Here is a 26,684-nt window from a genome sequence, read left to right on the forward strand (position 1 = left end):
AGGAAGTCATCTGGCGCTGGCCCACTCCACCATCACTCTTCACCATCAGCTCAAGCCGCATTAACGCTTCTCGCCAATAAACAATATGCAATTGAACATGAGCCCCCCGTGAGCTTGTTTTACTTCCACGAGCGGATTGTTTACGACGACAGACAGAATGCTTTGCTGCAAATTGTCAATTGAAAACCTATCCTAGCCTTCTCACGGGCGAGCGGGATTAGTAAGTTTATGTGCTATTCTTGCATAATAAGAACGCTCGGACGATATATCTTGTGACGCGTGTTGAGTCGCCGTTTATCAAATAGCTCCTAACAAGATGTATAGCGTATCTTGTTTAATGTTCCTGTTGCGATTGTTCTTATCATATTGGCATTAATATTAATTTATTTTACTGCTATTTTGACGTGATTATTACTGCTTATTGCGTACTTAAAGAAAACATCTTTTGAATCAAATACGAATAAGCGACGATCCCCCTCTGTTTCTGCTTTTGTTTTGCTTCACGCTTCATTCATTCATTTTGCTTCATTTTCACTGAAACACACAAACACATTTCAATTTTTATTTACACGCAAACCAATATTAGATCTGCATTCTCTTTAAACAATTTACTTTGTTTTCAATTATGATGCCGCATTCGAAAGGCTCTCTTATCGCAGAGAACAACCTTCCATCCAAGGCAGCCAAGTTAAATTGATGGAATAGTTAAACGAAACCCGGGCCCGGGCAGAAATGCATACAAAAGCACCCCTTTAAACGTGAGATTCTTTCCCGCTGTGTGCATAAACCCACGTTTGGATCAGGCTCAGGCCCCGTCAATAGCAATTTGCGATCGGAAAACGCCGCTGCTGTCGATAATAGCTGTTCCGGCACGAAATTGGACCGTCGTTAATAGATACTCTCCACTCGTTGGCCGATAGTGTTTTTGCGCGGCTTCCGAAAACGTTCCGCAAACTAAGCACAAACACACACACACACACACACACAACACACTCTCGATACAAATTTCCCCACTCTCCCAGTGGGTTAGACATTTCGCTGCGAGAAAGAATTCGTCCAGCATAAAACATTCGACGGTGTGCGTGTGTGTGTGTATGTATAAAACAAACCGAGATAAAGGAAAACACACTCGCCAATCACCAGTTTGGCATCGTTTCCGTTGGCTGAGCTTTTCCACCCATCCCACCCTATTTGGCCAAGCCGCGAGCATACGACCAAAGGCGCGAAACTCTCACTCAAACCGCTCACACTGCAACGGAAGCTGGTATTGAGATATTTAAATCGTTTTCTAAATGTAATGCTTTCAGCTCCAGTTCCAACTATGTCTTATCGGCCTTCTTGAGGCCGGGCAGAGAAAATCGAGCCCCCGACATCCGAGGAGAAACCCCCCTACCCAACAATCGCACCCGAAGTTGTTTATGGTTGGTTGAAGCAATGCTTCCGCAATGGGGCGTTGTTTGGTTGTGTGATCTTGTGTTATCTGTGGCTGCCGACTCATAGAAAATTATTTGAAACTATTAGCGCTCCATTAGCGACCAAATAAACGTTTGCAGACGAGACCGCTCGATCGTTTTTAAGCGTTTAAAAGCGCTCATAAAAGGGGAGTCGCCAATTTTTAAGCGAAAACGGAACAGTTCGCCCCAATCGAGCGTTAAATTGACCACCGGGCTCATTACAACCCGGGGTGGAAATGTAATCATCGTGTGGGTGGAGAGCAAGGCGAGTCCAATGCACTCGATCAGACCAGCCGACAGAGACATATCTACTGCGGCAATGTGGATGCTCTTTCTGTTTGTGCAATCACCGATCATTCGGCACCGCGCCGATGATTATGACATTTGCAGTACCAGCTGCTGAGTCAAGTGCCGCCTCCGCACGCATTGTGCACACACACACACAGTCACCTGACAGTCTCATTACAAAGCATCCCATCCTGAACGGTGTTACTTGGTAGGTGCTTTGCACAGCCCAAAACACTCTTTACCACGCGCACGAGATGACGTTCGTCGCTTCCGACACCGTTGAAATCTTTCGTTGGCCTTGGATGAGTAATATACGGTGCGGCGTTTTTTGAGTGGGTGTTGGGCTAGATCTCAATGAAGCGATATTTACGGCAGCGTATTGAACAAATAAACATGTCAGTAGTATCAACCTTCCACTACGCGGGAAGGGAACCTCCATCCATGAAGTCACTTGAAGCTGGGAAGAGAAAAAAAATCATCCTCTGTAATATTTTTGAATAAACACGATCATTTGGTTGATCATGGGCGCATGACTGCATCATATAATCCTCCCAAATCACGACATGTGCGATTTAGATACTTGCCATACTCCTGTGACGACTTGAACGACCGAAGCAGCACTGACACGCTCATTTATGCTGAGCCCGTGGGTCGTAAATTTGTCCTTCGGAAGAAAATTCCTTCCTGTTCGCAAGCAACAACATTCTTCCTTAACGTCCCAAGCGATGTGGATGTCGTTCGATTTAGGAAGCGATAAAATTTGGAATATTCTCCCCCCCAATGACAAGCTCTAATCGTGGAAATGGCCCACATCTTACTAGTGCCGTTGCTTGTGGGTTGTTTGCCAGGGAAATGGGTTTGTTGACCACCAATGTGAAGTCGTGAGCAGCACATTCACCGTTCGACCCGCGTTCCGTTACCCCTATCATCGCTATCCCAGTAAAGATCTAGATCTACACATTTCAATAAGAATAGACCACGAGGAAGCATGTTCCAGCTGTGCAGGCTGTTGCGGTGATTCTGTGCGATCAAAACATTGTCGCCAGATCGTTGTCGCGCTCAGGTGGCAATGGGGGAGTTTTGTAAGAATTTGTCCAGGTACGTTACTACGCTAGCGCACTCGATGCAGCAGAAACAAAGCGTTGTAAGCATTCGATGGAATTTGTACCATTCACACTGTCCTGGGTAAGAACATCATCGACGCAATAGCTGCCGCATGTTCTTAGTGGTGTGAAGGAATGTTGCCTGCTGTTGTGTGTGCTGAAAAATTCGAATGAAATTTTAACCAACCTACCAGTAGAATAAATAAATAAACAAGCGGATCGCAGGATCTGGAGAAGTTTCCGAACCGGAGTGGAGTGGGCTGCAATGCAAGCTCACCCGCAAGCATAACAGAGGAAACTTCTACCATGAAATGTACACCTCAGGCGCTAGAAATCAGACATCATTCGTTACGCTCGTAGATCCTCAATCTGACAGATCGCAACAGATTCAAGTACCGCAGCTGATGGTCGCAGGGACCACACGCACATTAGGCTGAAGTTGGCATGAAAAACCACACACGATCTATTTACGGTTGACCGTAGATCATTAGGCAAACCGATACCGATACCGATGGGCGGCGATCGTGTGGAGGTGAATTTGTTTTTCCTCGGAAGTATTTCGCGTATTAGGAGCATCAACATTTTCAAGTGGGAAAATATTCTTCCCGACTCCAGCCATCCAATCAGTGATGTTGTTTAGCGCGATGTGAGCCTGGGTGGTCTGCATAATCGTGTTTCTTGCTTGATGTATGTAGCTTAGGTTTCAATTTGTTGGACGAAAGAAAATAAATCAAGGAAAAACAATATTTTCCCCATTTTCTAGCAGATGAAAGATAAATATCCTGAATGAAAATTCAAAAGCAAAACGGACTTGTTATCCATCTTCCACGACATTTCAAAGAAAACTGTTTAAATCCATCACTTTCTGAATTGATTATACGCACATTTCAACACCTGTTTTTATCACCTGTACATTAATGTCAACACGGTACCGATCGCGATTTTATCGCAAAAACATGATGTTGTTTAATTTTACCAACTTGCCGGATGCTGGTGGCTAACTAAAACAACTAATTTGATTTAATCAAACCCTCATAACCAACAAACTGCGATGTTCGTCTTTTACTACACCAAACACCCTTCCACTCACACACACAAACGCATTCGATCCACGAACTAAAGCCGTAAAGTGAAAAGCAACGATTCAAACAACGTTTGAAACATTCATAAATGTACCTTGTAACTATTTAACGTTGCTACCAAGCTTCATTATTATTAGCCGCCATTCCCTGTGCACTTTGTGCCGGTGGTTCATACTTCGCGCACGGATGCGTCCCATTCCACAGACCGCCAAAAGCTAGCTGGCTGGATTTCGGAACCGACCACCGGAAACACGTTCACTTGGGAACCGCACCAGTGTGCCGTCGTCGTGTGGGCCTGCTCATCACTAACGATCATAATTCGTCCGCTAAAAAAACACGCACGCGCGTCCACACACACACGCACGCAGCATTGCGGTCAGGTCGAAGGCCCAAAAAATTCACATACCTCCGTCTTGCGCGGCTTTCCCTTCGCATGATTACCCAACACCAGGCTACACGGCCCAGCACAAGTCACGCCCTCTAACACCTTCTCGGGCACGGACGGAGTCGTGATTATGTTTCCCCGTGTTTTCAATAAACCGTTCCTTCAAGTAGCGCTTAATGGTCAATTGATAATTTTTTAAACTCATCTTTGCCGGTTAATTTAACCCACCACTCTCGTGTAAAGTACTTCCAATTTGCATTCAAATCAAAATGCCACTCATCCAGACATCCATAACCTACGCCACACTGATGCGGCAATAATCGGATGAATGGCGACCGGAAACATCATGCCTGACCCTCCATCGGCCCGCAACACAACTTGGAAGAAAAACTTTCACTTTCATGACTCTATGATCAATTGATCGCAGGTCGGGACAAACAACCCAAAAGGCCGGTTAAGCGATCCAATTGCGCCTTTAGATTGCAAACAGAACGCAAACAGCGTCACTTACCTTCTTTCCAGTTCGCGGTTCTTCCTCCGCTTGTACGTGCCCGTGTGGCCCTTAATAGTCCGGTACAGCGACATCACCATCTTGATCGCGTGGAGTGTTACTTTTCCCGCCTAACACAGCAGAACGCACGGACGCTCTCGGTAAACGGTGCTTCAATAGCTAGCTAGGTTTGGCAAGTGCCCCCACTGTAACGACTATCACTTACTGAACAAACTTTGCAACACTATCACTATCGACACTTCCAAACCAAAAATAAGGAAAACTTTGGAGATTTTTTGACGCACAAAAAGATCTCAAGATGTACTACTACTCTACGCACTTTATGCTTTTTTCTCTCTTCTCCTTTCTTTTCAATTATCACTCATGGCCTTTGCGCGTTATCCTGGTCGGACACAGCACGCCAAAAGCACTTGAGAATGCACTATCTTATATTGACTCACTTTCGATAGAATAGAATAGATTTTACACATTTAAAACTGGAAAAAGGGAATTAAAAACACTATTTTCACTTAAAACTCTTGCAAAAGCAACTCAAAAACCTTTTAAAATAATTAAATTAAACACCGAGAATAATTTAAACGAAACACACAAAAGTACATCGCATACCACGACAAAAGACTTCAACGCCTGTACGCAAGCGACGAACCTCGCTTTCGCACTGAATATCGATGCCGATCGGTCGGTCGAAGCGGTTCAGCAACAACTGTCGTCAGTCAAGATCATAATTTCTGCCACGGTCAGCTGCTTCCTTTTCCCTGTTGCCAACCCAGGCCAATCTCAGCCTGCACCTGTATTTGGCCTTTACGCAAAGCACTCCCCATTCCACGCACCGCACTATTCTTACCACTTTCGGCGGGCGATCGGACGCTGATCCTGTTTTCGATTCGATTTACTTGTCCGTTTTTCTGCTCTTGCTCTGTCCATCGGATCTCGATCCGGTTTGCTGGAGGTTGACAATGCAAAAAGGCCTAAATATCCGATCCGCATCCGCAATCCTCGACGGCTGAAAGTAGACAAGAAGCGAAGAACCACATGAGCTGATGATGAGATGCTACCAGGACGAGCCGCTCAAAATGTTAAACGGTGAGTAACGGAAGAATGCAAACATTTTTGCTTTGTCACTTCGGAACGCTTTGGGAAGGTAGGTAAGCGTGTTTGTGATTGAAGTAGACAACGGCGATCGCGGCAAATTATACATTCGGCCCTTTACAACAGTGCTTCGTCTTCATGATCGGAACTGCTGGAATATTAATTAGCCGACGATATGATTGTGCCATGTGCAACTACTGTCCTACGTCACAGTGCTGCGTCCTTTACGGGAGGCAGACACCGTTAGTTTGCAAATTAAAAATCAAACAATATGAAACCTATCGATTAGTATTGTAACATCATTTCTCCCTCGGCGTGATTAACGATCGCAGCCTTCCTGTCAGCGGCAGTCGTTGGACTTTGACTTCGGAATTGTCTTGCAAAGGTTCTGCTGTGGACGCTGTTATGTCTCATTTGTCATAACGTTTCATCAGCAATCAGTAATTACATTCTAGGAATGGTTAGTCATTGCGACACTGTTGAAGAACTTTACAGCGAAATTAGCTTACTCTCAATTTGCCAGGCAAATCAAAACAGGATTGGTGCAAAGCACGGTGCTACTGCAAGAAACCATTTCACAGGTGGCGAACCAATTCATCAACCAGCGTTCCAGTGTTGGCCACCAGGTGGTACGGTGTCCGGTCGGCTACAGTTTGTTGAACCCCGCGAGCCAAACTACTTTCGAAATGGCAGCAAAAAAATATGAGACTTGCTATCGTAACAAAGCGCGTAGTAGCAGTCGTCGTCAGTAGTCAGGTACGAATCTAAGCCCACTTTCGTAACCATCTTGCCGGACGGGATTGTGATTTCAGAGCAAGATCAAATGTCCGAGCCCCTCAGCCTGCAGATTGAGCCTGTAACGAGCGAACACAAGTGGACATTTTTTATGCGGGTTTTTACCATAGATTAAGCGAACTGCTATGCTGAGGTAAAGGTACAGGCAGAGATACAGGAAATGCCATTAAGAATAAACATACACGAGTGGGCGTGAAACTCGGTGTCGAGAAGAATGGTTGGTTGGGGAAAAACGTGTTTAAAATTTGGGATTTTGTGAAGTAGGGCTTTAAGAAATCCCTCCCATTACAAAGGATGATTCATACTCCCAATAAGGATTAGTCCTCAATGTTTAAGTGATCTACCACTGATGTCATTATAATGATTTCTTTAATCAGTAGTTACAAAATTCCAAGTTTAAAGTTTGAGAAATCTCTACTCGACTTTGGTTCTATCTCAGCTCAACGGTATACTCCCAAGAGACAACTATCGGAGGCAACTGCAACAGAATCATGCATATTTATAACGATCGTACTGTCGTCATGTGTTTTTTGCTTGCTTCTCCATCCCAAGCGACCCTCTGTCTGTGAGACCCAACCCAACCGCAGGAGGAAGTTCCTTCCATTCCACTGCGAGTGATTCTCATGACCTTACAACATCATCGCCACCATCGTCATCGCCCGCCACAGTTCGGGCCGACCATCCAACGATGAAACGAGAGTAACAATTAAGCGCCTTGTAAGACATGACCTTCTCCAACATCCCAAGCAACCACTGCTGTCCTCCACGACCGGCCTTCGCCCTTTGCGCCCTTCCCCGCGCGCATATGGGACACACGCTGTCATCGCCTTCGTCCCCATGGGCTATCGTTTTATATCGTCGCTCGAAATCGATATCGATGTGCGAATCGAGCGAATGAGAAAATCGTCCCAAACGAAGGTGCTGCGGGCGGCGATGGCGGTCGGCAGTTAAGAAGTAACAAAAAACCACACTTCTCCAACGTGTGATGGCATACGGAGAACGTAAACGTGTTAAAGAGAAACACTGCGTGCGACAAGAGACTATCACCCCGTACGTTTGAAGCTAAAGCCTTGCGAATGTGTCCGATGGGTGGCGTATCAAGTACACCGATCGGTAACAATCGCATCAGAGGACAGCTTCAAACGGCACATCTGCACCGGACACATATGAGCCAGATAGAAGGTGACACCGATGCCGATGGTGTAGTACCGAGAACGATTTGTACCCTGCAGACACCGATGCTGTCACCATTAGGGTAAAGATTAAATGCGCGTTAGAATATCCTTACGCTGTGCAAGTTAAAATCTGTTGCATGTATCTGCCCGAACTCGTATCATCAATTGAGCGAAGCGATTAGATTGCCAACAGCTTAACAGAAAACAAATTGTGGAGCTAAAGACAACATTAGGAAGAACATTTTATAGATCAAACGTCTCGTATATAACCATTGAACGCGTTTTGCAGTGCTAAGTATCCGTTCAGTAGTACATCATCTATCATTCCTTGATGACAGTTGACACCTGTCAAATTAGAAGGACCAATTAAACGACCTGAACTTCAACTACCGACCCGAACGCCCTGAGAAGCGAAGCTAACACACTCCAAAAATAGAAACAAATGCTCAACCTTCGTTCTGAGTCACTGCTAGAATGCAGTACTGTAGCCCTCCTGCAGCTCGGCCGCTGCTGTGATCTCACCTGTCGCGGTGAAGATTTTGTCACACCCAGCACGATAACTTCGGCTACCGAAGATAAGCGCCGGGAGCAAAATGCTTCCAAACGAGAAGAGCTCCAGCAAAACAGCACATCCACTTGGTCGCACTGCTATGTTGCAACCTGTCATGTTGCCCAACGGACACACACACACAGCACTCTTAGAGGCTGTAAAATTCCCATACACAACACACGCGCTTGCCGCGCGTCCCATCGAAAAACCCGCTGGTCAAACTGGTCCAATCGGTACGGATTGCGTGAGTCCATGAGCCAGCACGCCCCTCTCCACTATCCCGTCGACGGAACCTCTCCCTCAGCCATGTGTGGCTCAGAGGCCTCCAGGGAAGGGAATGTGGAACAAATGGTAGCTCGAAGGGATTTTGGTGGCCCGATGTCCGAGGCTTATCCGCGTACATAATCACCCTCCGGGAGACGAGTATGCATGTTGTCCAACGCCGGACCAACTTTGCCAAGGACGCACTATCGGAGTCTTTAGTTTTTTGCTCCGACACACTACCGTGCGTCCTTACTTTCGATGTTGAGTCGATCGTCAAAAAAACAGTGGAGACGATCCCCAATGACTGCGCCCGATACGTTCGATTATTTGTGTCAATTTTCGGGTCAATCAGCGACCGCACCAACCGAATTATGGTCGGGTCTTTTGTTGATGGTTTTTTGATGACATTTTGCAGCAGATGAGTGCCGTGTTGTAAGGTTTCCAATTAATGAGATTATTGTTCCGAATACGGCGGCCCAACCAACTGAACTTCAGCAGGGCAGGTAGAGAGATCGGGGCGAACGAATTCCACATATGCTGCTGTGACTTCCCGTGCATCCCCATCGAGCATTGCGTAAGCTTGGAGAAACATCACCGGTGGCCAAAATAACACTATCAATCGAACGAACGAAGCTGCGATAATCGGATTGTTTGATTTATTTCAGTGACTTTTAATTTGGTGCCTAATAAACCCTTAATAAACCCTTCAACGCAGGTTCGTACTGATCGATCGACGGTCGTCTTTAATGTGTGCTGAGGCGATTCAATTTCCACGGCTTCATTGATTTTCCCTGACCAACACACACACACACACACACACAACGGCCTCGTATGGAGACGTAAGCTCAACGATAATCGAAAATCAAAATTTTAGATCACACGATCACGAAGGTGAAGATGAACCGAGCAGCCGAGAAAAGGCTTCATCTCGATCGCTGCCAACACATCCACCACTGCCGGAAGGCGTTAGCACCGCGTGCAGACTCAATAATCTCCAACCGGCTGGCCGCGTGCGGTGCGGTTGGTGGCGGTGTACATCCGCTCGGAAAAACGGCTTCACACCGCGAGCTGCCCTGCCGGCAACTAGCGATATCCGATTCTGTTGCACAAACTCTCCAAACCAAAACTGGACGTTGGCAGCTAAATCGACACCGTCATCACCAAACGACATTAGCAACGCGCGGGCATCGCAAATGCCGTGAGCCGCCAATGAACCGTGCTGGCAGAAGTAAAAACAAGAGCGACAAGAATCAAATAGCCGTAAAAACTTTAACTCCAAATGGGTCGGTAAGCACACAAGGCTTTTGTCTTGGTTTCGGTGTTCCGTTAATTAGTTTTAATTCGTCCATTTCGAAGCACATCGAATACCTTCATGGCCTTCAGCGCGAGGCGTTAGTCTTGCGTGCCGCCAGCCACAACATCCTGCGTTCGCCAAATCAATTCCGAAGTTGGTCCTCCGCCTGTGTTATCTAGAATTTATGTAGATGCATTCTGAGGCACTGGAAGAGCTGGACGTTCTACAGCCCGCCTGAATGTGTCTCGCATGATAAGAGAAGTCCAAATCTTATATTGTGAAGATCCCACGGTAGAGTCCTCAAATTAATGATTAATTAAGCAGCAGCAAATCAAATCCCCACCGCGCCATTAGAAAATTATTTAAAACTGCCAACAGGAAAAGATCGGCACCGAAATGCCTCACCCCAACAATTCCACACACTTCTTCCGTGGAATGCCAAATGGGTGTTGTCCGCGAAGGCTTTTCCGTTTTTTTTGGCTAGATAAATTTATGTTTATTTATTTTCGCACACACCTTTAAACACCTCCCGGCATGACCTCGCGCAGAGGTCAGCAAAACTAACCTCAATTTCTGGGGAAGCCACGGAAAATGCCATCAGCGCGCACGATGGTCGATGAATTGGAACGGCGTTTGGGGTGGCTAGGAGGGTGGAGTACACCGTCACAATTCACCTCTCCCCTCCGCCCTCTTCGCACCCGTGTGTGTGTGTGTTTTATTGGTGATTCAAGCAAAGCGACAACTTCGGTAGCTACATTTATGACCGTTGTTGATTTATGGCTTATGTCAGGCGCGGATTTCCTTCCTGCTGCTGGTGCTGACGGTAAAAAGAAATCCCCCGTACGGGTACATACGCCCTACCTGGTACGTACGGTCGTAATTTGGTAGCGTGTAATTGGTGCCCTCCATACTTTGTGAACCATGAGGTATCGGAACGGACAAAACAAAAATCGCATTTCTAGAGTAATAGTTTTCCTCTTTGGGTGGTAATTTCGCGGGCCAAACTTTGTATCGCTCAAGTGCAACTCAGTGGAGACGGCGAGGAGCTACTAACGGAAAAAGCGTCAACAGTATTTATTTGCTTTTTAACACCGGAACTCTGGCCACCAGTGTCGTTCTCCTTTGCCTTTGGCTCAACGTGTTCTTCATACAGGTGATTGGAATTATAACTATACTAGTGCAAAAAAAATATCTAAGAAGAGACTTCCCTGCATCAGAGTGACCTGACGACTTCAACACACCTAGTGTTAGCTGTAACGTGTTATTATCATACGAAGCAGTTGGACTTGGAGACATCCCCAACCCAACCGAACGATCCTATTTATTCTCTTCTTTCTCGTGCGATATCATTTCAAGACAACAAATTGCAAAAATGCAGTTCGCTTTCAATCGCATTCCAATCTCCAGTCTGCTGCTCTTTCCCTCCCCTTGCTTCACCTAAAGTTCTAATCTCAGTGCTTCTCCAAACAAAACCCCAGCAACACCTCCAGTTTCACACGGTCGCAGCCAACGCTTGGGCAGAGGTTGGGCAAAAACGCTTTTTAAATGCTTCAAGCTTAAATGCACCACATACACGCGGCAGCTGCACCCAGCACGGTGCACGATGGGTTTGGTAGCTCAAAGACACTTCGACACAATAATGATCGGAAGAACCCGCAAGCAGACCAGCATTCTTACACACTCCCTCCCGCCGGGAGGAAGGGTAAGGCGCACATTTTCTAATGCAATGAAGCAGGTTGAAGTCGGAGAGTTATCCAAGCGGAACCCACGGCAAAGTAGCCACCCACAGAACGAGTGTGCGCGCGCGGGTCGCACACGAACGGCTGTCGAAGGATGATCGATTGGGTCTCGGTTTGCAAAACACGCACATCTTCGTTCTGCCCGCCGTCCCATTAGTGCGTGCGTCAATTTTCAATTTTCCGTTTCAAGGCGGTGTGAAAATCAATCGACGAAACCCGACCGACGGAAAGCTTCGGGGGAAAGTGAAGGCACACCACACATAGGCCGCAAAGTTTCGGCCAGTTTCGAGACAGGCGCTCGATGGTTGCCAAAAAGTACACAAATTGACACATGTGGTGGACATGCTAACAGGGTGGTGTTGCATTGCAGTAAGCCACCCACTGGGAGGGATGTGTAATGAAGAGCACCGTTTCCTTCGCTTCTCGGTAGATTTTACTTTGTTTGGGGTAGGTAACCGTGTCCATTTTGTGTCTACCGATCAATTAAATTGTACCATGCGTGGGCTTGTGGTGGTGGCCATGTTCCTCAATCGATTGATCGAAGAACGAGCGCACACATATATGAACCAACCAAACCATCATCATCATCCAGCAACAACAAACAAAAAACGAAGCCCCACATAATATGTAATCGCAAATGCAACTGCATACCTGGCATCAGTAACGGCCACCCCCTCACGGGGTGTGAAAATAGTGAAGAAAGCCTCCTTTTTTGTTGCTGCTACTCTCCTCGGGTGTGGTTCGGGTGGTGCTGTCGATTCAGACACCAAGACGATCGTCCATGCAAAACTCATTCAAGCAAATCAGTCCAATTGGCGGCCGTTGCAACATGACGAATGGGCTCGAAAAAAAAATGGCAAACGGCTACGTTCTTTGCATCGAACCGAATCGATCGATTGCGCTCCTCTTCTATTTTGATTGTGTTTGCCTAACGGATCGGTTTGTCCAGCACAACCGAATGAAAAACCTTTTTTCGCAAGTCTGAAACAAAAATATGAATGTCTTCATATATTGTATCGCATGCATCGCTTACGATCGCTTGCGATGGTCGTGTAGACCAGTTGGTACATTTTTACGATCGATTACTTGCCAAATTAAATCATATTAGTACGGCCATGCTTACCTTCTAACCGGTCGCAAACACTTCGAAGCATGACGTTGGTCGGTTCCGTTCGAACTGTTATTATTTCTGCGATCGTTTTTCGCCCAACGGAAGTGCTGCTTGTGGCTTATTAAAACAAAGCTCCCCGCCCGTTTCGAAAATCACCAGGGAACGGAAATTCGATTAGGTTCGCTCGTATAACATTAACTTCACCACGGAACACTTCATCACGCAGAGAATGGACGATGATATCAGCACCGATCGGGTAAGTGCGGGTAAGCGACAAAACCGAAAGTGAACATCCTCAAACTTTGCCAAGGGTTTCGGTTATTCTTCGACGTGTACTTCCTCACTTACTGCTGACGAGATCTCCGCTAATAGACATTTGCTCATCTCACAAAGATTTGCACTTGTTTCACGCCACTTTGCAGAATAAGCACCACCAACTTTGCATCGGACTGCACAAAAGTATTTCACAACAGGTTGATAACACCTAACGGCAACTTCCAATTTTTTGTTCGTTACCCTTCACTGACTTCAGAATTTGCAACTCAAGTAAGAACACGTGAAGAAAAGCGGAAAGTCACCACCATTTTCCCAGCCCCAGATAGATAGGAAACACATCGAAGCCACACTAACCCGAAAGCACGAGTGCAGGAGATTTTTCCGCCTGCCTGCCGCTGATGTGACCCGTTGTTGTGGGGGTACGCTTTGGATCACACTCGAACACTCGAACTCTCGCAGAGGACAACCGAAGGAAGTACGCACAACAACACAGCCGAACGCGCCTCACGCGTTCACAGCAACGGAATGGGCTTGTTTGAACGGACGGGGTTCCCGATGATCGATCGAACGCGGGTGCGCGCGCGCACACACCATCACTTCACACTCCGATCGTCGATTTCGGGTAGCTTTCGTCGACTTGACGGTGCCTGTTTGTTTCCCCCGCTACTACCGAACTACTTCACTACAGGCACGGTAGTATACGGCGCGAGACAGAGAGTGGGAGATTCGGTCTGCACGCGTCAGTGAGGGGAATGAATGCTTCGGCCATCACGAGGTGCGTTATTCGCCTTCTCCTTCTCTGCGCCATTGCGTCTACTCGAGCCGACACCTTCACAGAGCTCGCCGTCATCGTCTGGTAAATAATTTCTTTTCTCTAAAACCGCGAACATGCATTTCGATCATGTCTGCTAACTGTTGGTGGTTACACCAACTCCAGCTGGGCAGAGATACAGAAGAAAAGCAAAAAACAACAACAGTCCCGTTCTTTGAAGCTACGCACGGAAACGCTTCTTGTACCATCGTTGAAACACTCACTGCTGACTCTTTGAAGGAAGCTAATAACAAATGTACGATTGGAAATTGAGAAAGAGCTTTTATTCCTAGTCAAAATTGTGACAACTAACTATTCCTCGAAGAATCGTTCTTAAAAAAATGTGCCTTCCCTTCCTGGAGTGCCAGTCAGATATATCTGAAACAGACCTCACGACAATGACTGACGATATCCTCCAACAAAGTATAGTGTCCAGGATCTTCTCCATAGTTTGGACTAATGTCGTAACATCTGTGCTGTATCTGTATCACCTTTGGGGATTGATAAGGTTGCCTGACCACTGGATTTTCCTCATTCACTTAAGGTGAATTTTATGGCCTTAAAAGAGTATTGGGTTGCTGGCAGCTGATAATTCTAGATTTTCTGTAGATTTAGAGATCCCCTGAAAACCTAATCGGCTGTAGCCACTCATCAAGAAGTGCCTCTCGATCTTCCAAATTCATCAGTCGAGAAGAGCCACCTAAGACTCAGATCCATCGTTATGCATTCAATGTTGTGAAATGATGTCATTCGGACGACTCTTAAGTAATACTACAATTCTACAGCACGCAAGTAGACACGTTCTAAGACAGCTCTGTCTTATCAATCATCATTCAAAGCAAAGATAACACAATCCATCCATCCAGCATCCAATTCCAACACGTGCACCTTTCTGTGTGACCCCGCCAGATCGCATTATGTCACCATGGCAATGGCAACGGTTTGCAAAATCTGCGTTGGCATGCGTACCCTAACTTCCAGCTTAAACCCCTTCCAGACCAGGCGCTGGGCTGACTACTTTCTTGTGAATCTACGAATTATGCAAATAAAAACATAAACCGAACAATAACCGCCGAACAAAACCGCCGAAATCCCTCCCTAATACACACCCAATAAAAAATGACACAACACTCTCCGGCCGGGGCACAGCAATAATAATAATAGTTATAATCGTCAGGGAGAAGTCATCGTACCGGTGCCGGTGCTTGTTACCCCACGGAACTGGGTCAGCTGTGGCAGCGGGTGAGGCAGTAGAAAATTAGTCGCGACACCCCGACGGCGACGTCACTTGCCTGTATTGGCCTGTCCCGGGTTTGTTTTAGCGAAAAAGTCGTAAATCGTTGCATCTTTCAGGTTCGAAGGTTGGCCACCGGTTTGGGCTCCCTTGTGCATGTTACCGTCGACGCGAGACAAATGGATAATAACGCAAGGTCTCCTGGCTGGCTGGGCGCAGGTTGAATGAATCATTTGGAATGGAAACACGCCACAAGATGAATGGGGCGGCTTCAATCACTCGGTGGCGAATTGTGAAAGGAAGATGTGAAACTGTCGCAAAATTGAACAGAGCAAGAACCACCGAGCTGGCAACCACCGTAACCGGATCTAAGTTCGAGTAGAGAGACAGAATATTCGGGGGTGCGTTTGAGATTTGAAAATACAGATAATCTAGATTGTGCGCGGATTGCATCATATTCTAATCTGGTAGCAAAAGATATTCAAAACGCCTCGCGACGCAAAGAGACGATCACAATAAATCTTCCCTTTCTCCACTCGACTTTTCGTTTCAGTCTTGAAGATGTCATTATACCCATTGTGGCGCACCAGAAACCGGGGCTTAGAAACTCATTTTTAACGGAAAAAGGTCAAAAGACAGTAGCAGCAGGTAGTTGAGAGCAATTTGGTGTTGTTTTCGGTACGAAACAAAAAAAAGCTGAAGCTGTTTAACTTAACCTTTCGTCAGTCAAGTGGGACGTGCTTAAGGGTCCAACATCATCAGCCAGCTTCCAAAGCACCTAACGAAAATGTGTCTTTTGGGAACACCCTATCAGCTCGAAGTTAGTTCATTTGCACCAGCTCGTTACTTAAAAATCTTGGGGACGTTACAATGGGCAGACAGTACTACGCTACTTTGCCCCATCTTCCACAGCGTTCTTTGATCGCAGGATCTTCAACATCAATCTCTTGGCGACCAAACACACCAAAGACTGCTGAAAATATAGCACGAACCAAATTCCTTGCCTTCCAGCAAACACCTCACCTCGATAGATGATGATCGTTTTCCCCCGTTCTTCTTTTAATCGATTATCCGAATCTGCCGAGCTGCAAACCGTTTACATAATTATACCCCCCGAGAAGGTGTCAGAAGAAAGGCAGGCCAGCTTCTTATGCTGTCGTTTTATGCCACCAAAATGCCACGCAAAGCGAAAGCGGCATTCGCAGCAACCCGGGAGAACACCCCGGTAGATCCCTCGGGCAGAAGCAGGGAGTACCTACCATCCGGTCCGGATCATGATGGTTGGTTGAACGATGATAATGATATGGATTTTTCGGGGCTGCTGCAAGCTGTTTCATAAATATTCACCCGGTTGATTGATTCTAAACGGTCGGTCTTCCCAGGAGGTTTGGCCGGTGCATGTTCGGTGCCAAGGTCGATTCCAGGCACAGCACGCATGCAGGACAGAAGAAGGTAAGATAATCTCGTACGAAATCGGTTGCCAGCATGCAGACACATCTTGAACACGGTCCGGTAGACCTGCAAAGGAAGAGGAAGATGAATGTTTAGTCTAGGCACAACATCCGCCGGATGGCTTAATTTTTACCGTCAGCATTAGGAACCGAAAAGATGATGGTCGATGACTTACATTCACACTTAGACACTACTGTATTATAGACAGCACAGATTTCAAGAGAGAAGAGGCACTACATATCACGGATCACGATGATAGCGACTGCTTTTGTGTTATTTTCCTTGTGTGTTGGACGTAGTTCTTTACTTCTATTATATTTCTTCTGATCCAATCCATCTGCAACTAACATAACTAAAGATTATAACACGAAATACTATGGCAACAACAAGCTTATGCGAGATGGAAACGCCATTTTACTTTTACTCCTTGCCAAAGCACACTCGATTCAAATCAACGATCTTCGAACACGCATGCTGCTAATCACAACACAAAGCCTCTTGTGTCAACCGGGCTTTAGCTTTAGCTTTGACAGCTCGCGTTTGACAGAATCAACCGTTTGGCTCAAAAGTGGCCCAGCGCGTCACGTACTGTGGCTGCATTAAATTACGTCGCTTGTACCACTTGAGTGCTGCGTGAATTGTTGAGGGACAAAGAATCTCTAACTTTTGATTTTTGTAAAGTGTGTGATAATGCCAGAAACGCATAAATAGATTTGTGATCGATGAGCACACATTTCGACGCTATCAGTGCAAAATGCAACGCGTGATGTCGGGCCAGTCGAGCGATCCTTTATCGCCCAAGCGAAAAAGGCTTTCGGTGGGTTTCGGAGTGAATGCATCGGTACAGATTCACAAAACGGCAACACCGCCAGCCGCCATCATCCCGCAACAGCGATCATTATCGACCCACAGCGATACTTCTGTGGCGCCTGACGATGCAACTCCCGGCAAGAGAAAAACTTTACACGAGACGCTTCTGATGCGCCTGCTGTCGACGCCAAGCGATGAGCCACTGTTCCGGCAGCACTCAACCGACGCACCCGAATCACAGCGTACGGCGGACGATTCGTTCGACAGCTGCCTATCCGGCAGAAGCACACCGATCGAGCTCGATCTGCTGCACCAAACGCCGGATGCCATGCGATGCAACACTACGCCACCGGCGGCGGTAGATTCGGCACCCGCCGCTCAACCCAATCGCCGTATGCAGCTGCTGATGCGCGATTTCAACAGTCCTTCCGCGACGGCACGATTGCGTGCGGTGCGTGCATTAAACTCGGTCTCGAAGCGTAACGCGTACGGTAACTTTGATATATCGTACGCCGAGCAGGACATCATCACAGCGGAGGAACGGCTTGCCCAGGAACAGCGCACGATTCAGGACGTCATGAGAGACGTGTGTGTGTACGTGGAGGTACGCTCCGGTACGGACAATCGCTCGGAAGGGATCAAGGAGCACATTGCATCTCTCGGGGCGAAGGTGAACGAGCGATTATTAAGGTAAGTGGTTGGCTTGCACAAGGATTTTCGGCTATCTTTTAAAACTCGTTTCGCACTCTATTTTTAGGGACACAACACACGTCATATTTAAGGACGGGTTGCTTTCAACGTATCAAAAAGCGAAAAAGATGGACATCCCGATCGTCTCCATTCTGTGGATCGAAGCATGCAAAAGACACACCTGCCTGATGAATCCAAACGATTTCAAAATATCCAACCTAGAACGGTACGAAAATCCGGATCTCTTCAAGCGCATTCGAGTGAGTTTCAGACACAAGATCACCACCTACAAACGCTGTGGCATCAAATTGAACATATTTTATCTCTTATTCTTTCAGCGTCAAAAGTCGATGCAACCCGGAGCGGAGGAAGCAGTTGGTGCAAAGAAACGTCCCAATGTTACTGCAAAGGCAAAGGCGACGACCACTGTGGCCGTGATATCACCACCCTCGAAATTGCCTGTCCTTCATCGGATCCGGAAAGACGATCGGCTGGAGCGCATTCTGAGCGATTTTGAAGCCGAAAATCAAATCAACAGCTCTGCCGAGGGACCGGTCGACGAGTACGACGAGCTGTTGCAGGCGGCACCGATGCGTATGCTGGAACGCTTCCGATCCACCCCGACACCGATGGATCGGGAAGAGGAAGATCAAACGGACAGTGTGACACCAACCACCGCCACAACAGCAGAATCAAGCGCTAAGGCGAGCGAAATTCCATCACGGCGTGAATTGTTTGCTGCATCAAAGTCGATTACACCGCGGTCCCGACGCAAGACGGTCATGTTTACCCCACAAATGATGAACGTCCAGGAAGAGGAACAAGCTGTCGATGATACGCCCAAGCAAACTTCGGCTCGAAGTCGACGCAAAACGATCGTACAGGCGAATGACGAGGAGACAGCTGGAGCCGTGTCTGCAAGGCCATCATCGCACTCGAACCGACGCAAAACCGTCGTGGCTGTGGACGAAGAAAGCGCAGCAACGTCACGAATCGGTCGTACTCGACGCAGCACAATGATCCTGAACGCCACCATAACAGAAAATGCTTCTCCTCCAACGAAAATTCAATCTAGTCTATGCGAGAATAATGATCTCAAGAAGCAGGTGGTGGAAGATACAAACGCACCAAACGTTTCTTCGAACCGTCGCACAACGATCGTAGCTGCCGGAAAGGATCCCGTGCGCACTCCTACGGTGGCCATTGCCGCGGCGAAAAAACGCTCCCGTCGGAAAACGATTGCGTTTGGAAACGAGGAAAACACACCACCATTATCGGCGATTTCGATGGACATCACGAAGACGCTTTCGAACACTCCCAACATTCCGGCCCGCGTCACTATCTGTTCCCCGAAAGACATGGACGTGTCCAGCATAGTTCCAAAGAACCAAACAGAACCAAAGCTGAACAGCGATGGAACGGTCATCAGCATTTCGTCGGAAGAAGGATCCAATCGTCAGCTGGTTCCAAACCGCCGTCGGACACTCTTTATCCCTTCCATCGAGGGAGCAATGGATGGGATGGCTCGGGCACAGAACGAAACGGTCCGATCCTCGGTCGGTTCCACCACAGCAACGAACAGGCGTAAAACGATGCTCTTCACACCCGGGAACTCCACCCCAATGGAACCGCTGGAAGTGACGGAAACGCCGCCACCCGACGCATCCCAATCGCACGTAACAACGGCCGATGGCAGCAGTATCGTAAACCGTCCCAATCCTACCTCCAGCTCGACGCCAGTTTCGGCGACGACCGCAAACGGGCGCAAGACGCTGCTAGAGCAGTACACGGATTCGCTCATCTTCAGCTCAACGCGTGCCCCGGAACGACGCCGCCGCACCGTGTTCGACATCACGATGGACATTATGGATCACCGGCTGTCCGAGATTAATCGACAAGCGGCGGCCACATCGAACAAACCGGACGATAACCCGGTTGTGGTGGCGGCGGCGGCGGCGGCGGCCAGTGTGGAAGCTGCACTGAAATCTCCTCCCTCGCAAAGGGCCCTTCAAACATCCCTCGATGCGTACTACCGGAAGGCGGCCAAATCGGGTGAAAAGCAGGCGCAAAGTGTAGCCGCCACACCGTCCGAAGCGCCGCCGCGGAAAAGGAAACTGTTTAACGTTCAAACGTCCGAAGAGGATGTGCCGGTGGCGGTAGCTGCCATCAAACCAGCTGCCAAACGACGTTCCCTTGCACCAGCACCAGCAGCTAAAGCTGAATCGAACAAGCAACGTCGAACTACGGCCCTGTTCACCTCGCCGATCGAGCCAGCCGCTTGCCAGCGCCAGGAGAAGGAAGAGCAGCAACGGAAGCAACTGTTCCCCATGGGACGCGGACTTCCAACGATGGCCTCGCAGTATACGGCCGTCGCTTCTGCCGCACAGCAGGCCGGTCCAATGCCGAAGCAGTACCTGGCCACCACTAACCTGCACTCCGAGCAGAGCGCGTTCGTGAAGGAGGTACGGCTGCAATAGTAGCACAATTAATGCTAACCCCGATGAGCTTTTTGGGCGGTTTTTAAGTAGGAAAAGTTGTAGCGCGGAAGGGTAGGGTAGATTTTAGGATGTTCATAGTCACGTGAGTTTTAGTAGACTCTTGCCCCCCCACCCCTTGTTTTTGTTCTGTTCCCGGCAATAAAGCTGTTCTTCAATCTAGACCCGTGTACGCATTTCCTACCGGAAACCTCACACTAAACACGCTTTCTGCTCTTCTACTGCTCCGTCCTTAAACAGGCCATCGCACGGCTCGATGGATTCGTTGTGGAGCCGAACGTCACCGACCACACCACCCATCTGGTAACGCTCGAGTCCCGCCGCACGATCAATCTGCTCCGGGCGCTTATCCGCGGCCTGTGGATCGTACGCTACGAATGGATCGTCGAGTCGTACCAGGCCGGCCGTTGGCTGCCGGAGGAACGGTTCGAGCTGAGCGAGTTCTCCCGTGCCGTGCAGCTGAATCGCAGCGAGCGGCAAGCATTCGGTAGCCAGTACCGAAATGAGCTGTACACCGACTTTGCACCGTTCTGGATATCGCCACGCTGCCCGGTACCGGTGCAGCAGCTGCGCGAGCTTGTTCTCCTCTGCCGTGGGAAGGTGACGGGCAATGCGGCACGGGCCAAGTTTCTGGTGGTGGACCCGGACGACAATGATGCGGCACCGATCGAGGGTCAGATTGTGGTGGCACCGGTGTGGATTCTGGACAGCATTACCGTCAACAAGGTAAAGAAGCTGTCCCGCAAGTATCGCGTGCAGTAGTAACACGGCGTACGTACTGCGCGAGGTTACAACTTAAACAAGACTGATACATGTGTACTAGAGCTAGTTGACGAAGCCCCTACCCGGCTCACTCTCTCTCTCTCTTTCTCTCTGGGGCGTAAAGAATGCAAAATAAAGTCACCTGACCACGGGGCGGATGCCCGGTTTTAATCGAACAGCCTTTCGCACACGAAAAAGTATTCCGTCTTGCACGACCTATCGTCCAGCGTGTAGTTGAGGGACATCGACTTCAGGTACTCCACGATCACGCAGTTCTCGTACGTGCAGTAGTCGTGCTTGTAGTTGTTCGGCTCGTTGTGCCGCCAGCGGGTGTACGTCAGCCGTTCGCCGGTCGAGGCGTAGTAGAAGTGGCCCTCCTCGCCGAGATCGTTGCCGGACGTCCACAGCTGCAGTTCGTCGTTCGCTTTGGTGAAGCCAGTCTTTTCGACCAGCTCCACCACATCGTTCAGCTGCTCGTCGTTGTTGATCCTCACCAGAAACATGCCACGCGTCCGGCAGTACTCGTACGCCTTGTACCAGTTAAGCTGGGTGTGGAAGGGTGAGAGTAGAACAACGAGCACAGGGTTAGAGGGTTGGTTATCTTGCATGAAGTTCTTATCTTGAGTAGAGTCGGATATAGACGACATCCGGTATAGGCGGTATTTCAGTCGAAGAACTGTGTCCAATGCCATCATCACACTCAGAACGAGAATGTTGTTCACTCACCTTAAACGAGTTTCCGAAATACAAGGACTTCTCCCGGTAGAGCGCGTACGAAACGTCCTTACTGTCCTCGGTGCGTATGCAATCTACCGCCAGGAAGCTAATCAAGAGCACGACCAAATGGGCCAAACGTTTGGTCGTTCCCATCTTGAATGATGCTGCTCGTCCGATGGCCAGAACACAATTAACACGTTCGGGTCGTAGCCATGTGTTTTAGCACGATAAAACCGTTTGTGTGTATGTAGATTTGGTTGATGTTCGTCCGTCCGTTCGAGCCATTAAAACGAGTTTGTAGAAGAACCCACCCCCCACCCCCACCAGCGGAAAAAAATCCAGCAGCAGAAGCTCGGGAAGCTGACGGCAGGCTGAAGATATCTTATTCGAATTAAAATAATCCTATCCTATGTTACTGTTTCCCACTAATGATTGCTAAACCTAAAACCAGTTCAATCCCCGTCAGTTGCTTCTAATCGTACAATGTTTCACACATGAAAAAGTTTTCCGCCCCACACTGCCGATCGTCGAAGGTGTAGTTGATCGACCACGGCTTAAAGTATTCCAGCACCACACAATGCTCGAACGTGCAGTTATCGTGCATCGCGTTGTTCGGTTCGTTTTTGGTCCACCGCTCGTACGTCAGCCGTTCGCCCGTCGATGCGAAGAAGAATTGGCCCTCCTCGCCGAGATCGTTGCCGGACGTCCACATGTGCAGGATGCCGTGCGTTTTGGTGAAGCCACTCTGCTCGATGTGGTCCACCACCCCGTTCAGCTGCTCGTCGTTGTTGATCGTCACCAGGAACATTCCGCGCGTCCTGCAGTACTCGGCCGCCTTGTACCAGTTGAGCTGTGCGAGTGAGCGTGTGTGAGAGAAGAAGACCAAACAACGTTAGAACTAAGGTGCTGGGCTAACTGCTCACGAAGAGCTCACCTTGAATGTGTTGCCAAAGTAGTAACTCTTCTCCCGGAAGATCCCGAACGTATTGATGTCCGTCTGCGTGCTAATAAATCCAACGGCCAAGAAGCTGATCAGGATCGCGACCAGGTTTGCCACACGTTTCGACTCCATCTCGCTGTCGCTGCTACTCGGTCAACGTCTGATGTGCAATTAACACTGTCCTCACGCTCATAGTGTCAGGCTCTCTACTCATCTATGCATTACACCGTGCGAGTGGAATTTCCGCACCGCGGACAGTGCGCGCTTCTGCGTGTCTTAGTGTATTCAGGTTTTGTTGATGTTTGTTCGATTTCAATCCCCAAAACCAGTTTGCTTGCTTGGCCTTTCCGTTGCTCTGACGGCTTCAGACATAGAGAAGGGTTATCGGATTTTTGTTCCTTGACCTCCGGGTACCATACCATCGCCCGGGAGTGAGATAGCAAAATCGGGCGCACATCTTCAACGTTACAACCATGTATATTTGGTCTTAAATGAGGTCCACCACACCACACCACAACAACAAAAACCGTCCTCAGGCAGGCAGTGTTTCGCAGATAAACAGAAATTCGCGCGCGCACGATCGGTCGTTGAATGTGTAGTTGTAGTTTGCACCACCCTCCGCCCAGTACTCCAAGATCGCGCAGTCCTCCCCGGTGCAATCATCGATCCGGTAGTCATTCGGTTCCGTGTCGCTCCAGTTCATATAGTTCACACGCTCGCCGGTCGAGGCCCAGTGGAATTCACCCTCCTCGCCAAGATCGTTGGCGGACATCCAAGCGTAGAGGGATTTGTGCGTTTTGGTGTATCCCGTACTGTCCAGATACTCGATCACCGCTTCCCGTTCCTCGGCATTCCTGACCGAAAGCAGGAACATACCACGCGATCGACAGTATTCGACCGCCTTGAACCAATTTAGCTGTGGGTCGAACGGAAAAGGATATTGATGAGGAGCAATTGCGATCGCCCGCGCGATGTGCGCTCGTCCCCGCTTACCTTGAACGAGTTGCTGAAGTAGTACTCCTTCTGGCGGAAGATCCCGAACGTGGTGTCACTGCTGCTGCTGCTCTGGGCCGACAGCTGGAATACCGTTAGCACAAGAAGCAGGAACACCTTCTGTAGTTTCGTCATCGCTTAGTTATGGTTCCGGGCACACTGTTAACCGTGCAAGACCATCATCTTTCCGCAGACAGACACGGAAGAGCATTCATCCGCTTGATGAACACTAGACGGAACCTGTATCACGCACACACGCATCTGAGTTGACCTTAGCTTACTTCGGATGATGTTTACGATCGAAGATGCTTCACTATGCTGATATGCCGGTGGTGCACGGGTGACTGCTATCCTTTTTTTTGGAGCTATTTAAAATTACTTCTTCCACTAAAATCGGTTTTTTTTCGAGATTTATAAGATTCATCATCTCAGGTACTGCTGGCACCACTACCCATCCAACGATTCACACAGGAAGTAGTACTCTGTCTCACAGTCCCTGTCGTCTAGCGAATAGCTGATCATATAGGGAATATCGTAGTGTTGGAAGGCAACACACCGCTCCACCCTGCAGTCATCCACCTTCTTGTGGTTAGGCTCGCCCGCCGACCAACCATCGGAACAAGAACCGTTCACCCGTAGACGTCCAGATGTAGTGGTTCCGCTCTCCCAAATCGTTGCCCGAAGTCCATATCTGAAGGTTCCTCTCCGTGCGGAAAAACCCACTTCTCTTCACGTAGCCAATCACTTCGTCCAGCTGTGCCTGGGGCTGTTGATGGACACCAGGAACTGTCCTATGGATCTGCAGAAGGCGGCCGCCTTATGCCAGTTAAGCTGCAGAAGTAAGAGAAAGCGATGAAATTAACATCTTTACAAGCGTGCTCCCCCTACTTGCTACTTACATTAAAGATATTGCCAAAGTAGAAAGATTTTCGTTGTAAAACTCGGTGCGAAACCGCATCTGTGGTGTTTGCGGATTGCGGCAGTTGAGCCAGTAATAGGATTGTTAAAAGCGAAACGACTGGAATCGCAGGGAGGACTCTCATTTCTGAAGACGATGTTCGGTTGATCCCATCGCAGTCGTCGTAGGGGAATTATCAGTATGCTTGTTCATATTGCGAACTGGTATTATCAGTTCCATCCTTAAACACTGCCAATGGAGGATGGGCCTTCTTTTTACTGGCTTTAGGTTAGGTGTTTAGCTGTCCATGTTCTCTACCAGACTTAATTTGCACCATGTCGGTGCGTGGTTAGTCTTTACAGTACGCAAGGGGCTCGATTAATTGTATTTTTTGATCTTTAGTTGGAGAATGACTCCAACGGGGCTTTCTTCTATTTTTGGTCCCTCCCGACACCGGGTTCGAATCATCGATTCTTTTTCGGGGTTTTATTTTTGAAAGAAAAGGGCATCTTCCTCACGGCTAGAGGTCATTTGGTGCATGTTGTACCGTTGGATGCGTTGTGGATGACGTCCGGGACCGGTATTCTATTTTTGGTTTTAGGTCTAGTACAGCTAATGAAAACAGGAGTTCTGGCTTACTGAAAACTATAGTAATCCATACACAAAAAATCATTTGGGAAATGATAGTAGATAATCCAATTTCTAACACGGCATATTAAACTATTCGTGGGCTTTACCTATCATTTTCAGAATTTGCACCAGTTAAAATAATCTCTGATTAACCTGCACGGCTCTACTAGACACTTTTCCATCCAGCTGCATCGTTATCCAGCATCATCGTCCGTCGTCCGCACCAACACACTCTTACGCCCCGTCAACGTGTAGCCGACAAACCTACACGTGCAAAACTCCGTCAGCATATTGGCAACGCACAGCGTACACCACCCAAACCACACACCATCAAAGAAGGCGACGGCGATTAACCGGAAAAGCAGAACGTTGGCTCAAGGCGACGTCGACGCACCAACCAAGCGAAAATGCCGGCCGGTATAAAAATAGCTTCTGGAAGGAGCAGCAGCCGGCCGTTGTTCCGGTACCGGGTCCGCGATGTATCACACGCACACATCAACGCATATGCAATAACACACACCCCGCATTGCGATCATTTCTGCAGCCCTTCTTTGCCCGTTGGTGCCAATTTCGCGGCTTCGTCGTGGTGGTGAGATGCATGAATCTTGTTCCAATGACCTTTTTCCATGCGCCTCCAGCAGTTTTGCCATCCGTTGCGAGAGTGTATGCGCATGTGGCATTTCTGGTTGGATGGTTAATCCGCTGTAAAACACGAAAACTTTGATGAACGTGGCCAATTTCGGCGTGGCACGACAAAGCCGCTCGATCACCACTCCCCCCTTCTCCGTCTGCCTGCCCGTTGCACCGATCCGATCATCTAGCTCACATAACCTCAATGTGGCTGCTGCAAATCGATCAATCAGCTGCAGCTTTGCGATCGGGCGTTGCAACTTGGGCGCTGTTACCAAGGGACCATTCTCCCAGTGTGAAAGCCGTTCGTCAAACGCTAGTGAAAGGGAGGTGGACGATGTGCTTCGGTGGACTCGGGATTTCCTTCTTTCACTTTTCAAAACCACACGACAGAGGTTTCCGTATGAATGGGTTTTTTTGTTGTTGTAGAGCTTGGTTACTTTCTACTAAAATGCCAAACAAGATCAAGAAGAAATCTTGAAATCGTAATCGGGTATAACCCCCGA

The 26,684-nt window shown here is 48.4% G+C and overlaps 5 protein-coding genes and 1 long non-coding RNA gene across 15 annotated transcripts in view; 1 reads left to right on the forward strand and 5 right to left on the reverse strand.

Annotated features, from left to right (window-relative positions):
* The window catches only part of LOC118512944, a 138,104-nt gene extending 121,064 nt beyond the window's left edge, over positions 1-17,040 (reverse strand). Inside the window, exons 1-4 of one of the 10 annotated variants that reach the window (XM_036058152.1) lie at positions 16,789-17,040; positions 16,421-16,679; positions 5,668-5,826; positions 4,824-5,299 (exon numbers count right to left, since the gene is read on the reverse strand). In XM_036058152.1, the coding sequence (XP_035914045.1) occupies positions 4,824-4,903 (80 nt within the window). In that variant the 5' untranslated portion in view covers positions 4,904-5,299; positions 5,668-5,826; positions 16,421-16,679; positions 16,789-17,040. Of the gene's footprint in view, positions 1-4,823; positions 5,300-5,653; positions 5,827-6,421; positions 6,441-12,852; positions 13,151-13,470; positions 13,687-16,420; positions 16,680-16,746 lie in introns of those variants that run through there. The other 9 variants (XM_036058154.1, XM_036058151.1, XM_036058153.1 and 6 more) reach the window with 9 other exon arrangements.
* Positions 17,041-17,160: 120 nt separating this feature from the next.
* LOC118512943 (mediator of DNA damage checkpoint protein 1) lies at positions 17,161-21,546 on the forward strand. Its single transcript, XM_036058150.1, has 4 exons — positions 17,161-18,113; positions 18,181-18,373; positions 18,452-20,575; positions 20,849-21,546. Exons 1-4 carry the CDS (start codon positions 17,368-17,370, stop codon positions 21,368-21,370), a joined length of 3,585 nt encoding a protein of 1,194 aa, XP_035914043.1. The 5' UTR covers positions 17,161-17,367; the 3' UTR covers positions 21,371-21,546.
* On the reverse strand, positions 21,509-22,392 carry LOC118512947 (C-type lectin 37Da-like). Its single transcript, XM_036058166.1, has 2 exons — positions 22,097-22,392; positions 21,509-21,915 (listed from the first exon to the last, which is right to left on the reverse strand). Exons 1-2 carry the CDS (start codon positions 22,238-22,240, stop codon positions 21,538-21,540), a joined length of 522 nt encoding a protein of 173 aa, XP_035914059.1. The 5' UTR covers positions 22,241-22,392; the 3' UTR covers positions 21,509-21,537.
* Positions 22,393-22,439: 47 nt separating this feature from the next.
* LOC118512949 (C-type lectin 37Da-like) lies at positions 22,440-23,334 on the reverse strand. Its single transcript, XM_036058168.1, has 2 exons — positions 23,022-23,334; positions 22,440-22,937 (listed from the first exon to the last, which is right to left on the reverse strand). The coding sequence occupies exons 1-2, from the start codon at positions 23,157-23,159 to the stop codon at positions 22,560-22,562; spliced, it is 516 nt and encodes a 171-aa protein (XP_035914061.1). The 5' UTR covers positions 23,160-23,334; the 3' UTR covers positions 22,440-22,559.
* Positions 23,335-23,485: 151 nt separating this feature from the next.
* On the reverse strand, positions 23,486-24,739 carry LOC118512948 (C-type lectin 37Db-like). The gene is made up of 2 exons (XM_036058167.1): positions 24,021-24,739; positions 23,486-23,943 (listed from the first exon to the last, which is right to left on the reverse strand). The coding sequence occupies exons 1-2, from the start codon at positions 24,153-24,155 to the stop codon at positions 23,560-23,562; spliced, it is 519 nt and encodes a 172-aa protein (XP_035914060.1). The 5' UTR covers positions 24,156-24,739; the 3' UTR covers positions 23,486-23,559.
* A 321-nt stretch (positions 24,740-25,060) lies between these two features.
* The window catches only part of LOC118512950, a 2,126-nt gene continuing 502 nt past the window's right edge, over positions 25,061-26,684 (reverse strand). Inside the window, exons 2-3 of the long non-coding RNA XR_004906376.1 lie at positions 25,656-26,250; positions 25,061-25,563 (exon numbers count right to left, since the gene is read on the reverse strand). This is a non-coding gene — a long non-coding RNA (uncharacterized LOC118512950). The remainder of the gene's footprint in view (positions 25,564-25,655; positions 26,251-26,684) is intronic.

Source organism: Anopheles stephensi, chromosome 3 (genome assembly GCF_013141755.1).
Source record: "Anopheles stephensi strain Indian chromosome 3, UCI_ANSTEP_V1.0, whole genome shotgun sequence".
Lineage (NCBI taxonomy): Eukaryota > Metazoa > Arthropoda > Insecta > Diptera > Culicidae > Anopheles > Anopheles stephensi.

Bases quoted from the DNA above. Each gene is read 5' to 3' on its own strand.
- LOC118512948 (XM_036058167.1), bottom strand. From the start codon at position 24,155: ATGACGAAACTACAGAAGGTGTTCCTGCTTCTTGTGCTAACGGTATTC. The intron at 23,944-24,020 runs GTAAGCGGGGAC...TTCGACCCACAG, and splicing joins ACTTCAGCAACTCGTTCAAG to CTAAATTGGTTCAAGGCGGT.
- LOC118512949 (XM_036058168.1), bottom strand. From the start codon at position 23,159: ATGGAGTCGAAACGTGTGGCAAACCTGGTCGCGATCCTGATCAGCTTC. The intron at 22,938-23,021 runs GTGAGCTCTTCG...TCACTCGCACAG, and splicing joins ACTTTGGCAACACATTCAAG to CTCAACTGGTACAAGGCGGC.
- LOC118512943 (XM_036058150.1), top strand. From the start codon at position 17,368: ATGCAACGCGTGATGTCGGGCCAGTCGAGCGATCCTTTATCGCCCAAG. The intron at 18,114-18,180 runs GTAAGTGGTTGG...CTCTATTTTTAG, and splicing joins GTGAACGAGCGATTATTAAG to GGACACAACACACGTCATAT. The intron at 20,576-20,848 runs GTACGGCTGCAA...GTCCTTAAACAG, and splicing joins AGAGCGCGTTCGTGAAGGAG to GCCATCGCACGGCTCGATGG.
- LOC118512947 (XM_036058166.1), bottom strand. From the start codon at position 22,240: ATGGGAACGACCAAACGTTTGGCCCATTTGGTCGTGCTCTTGATTAGC. The intron at 21,916-22,096 runs GTGAGTGAACAA...TTCCACACCCAG, and splicing joins ATTTCGGAAACTCGTTTAAG to CTTAACTGGTACAAGGCGTA.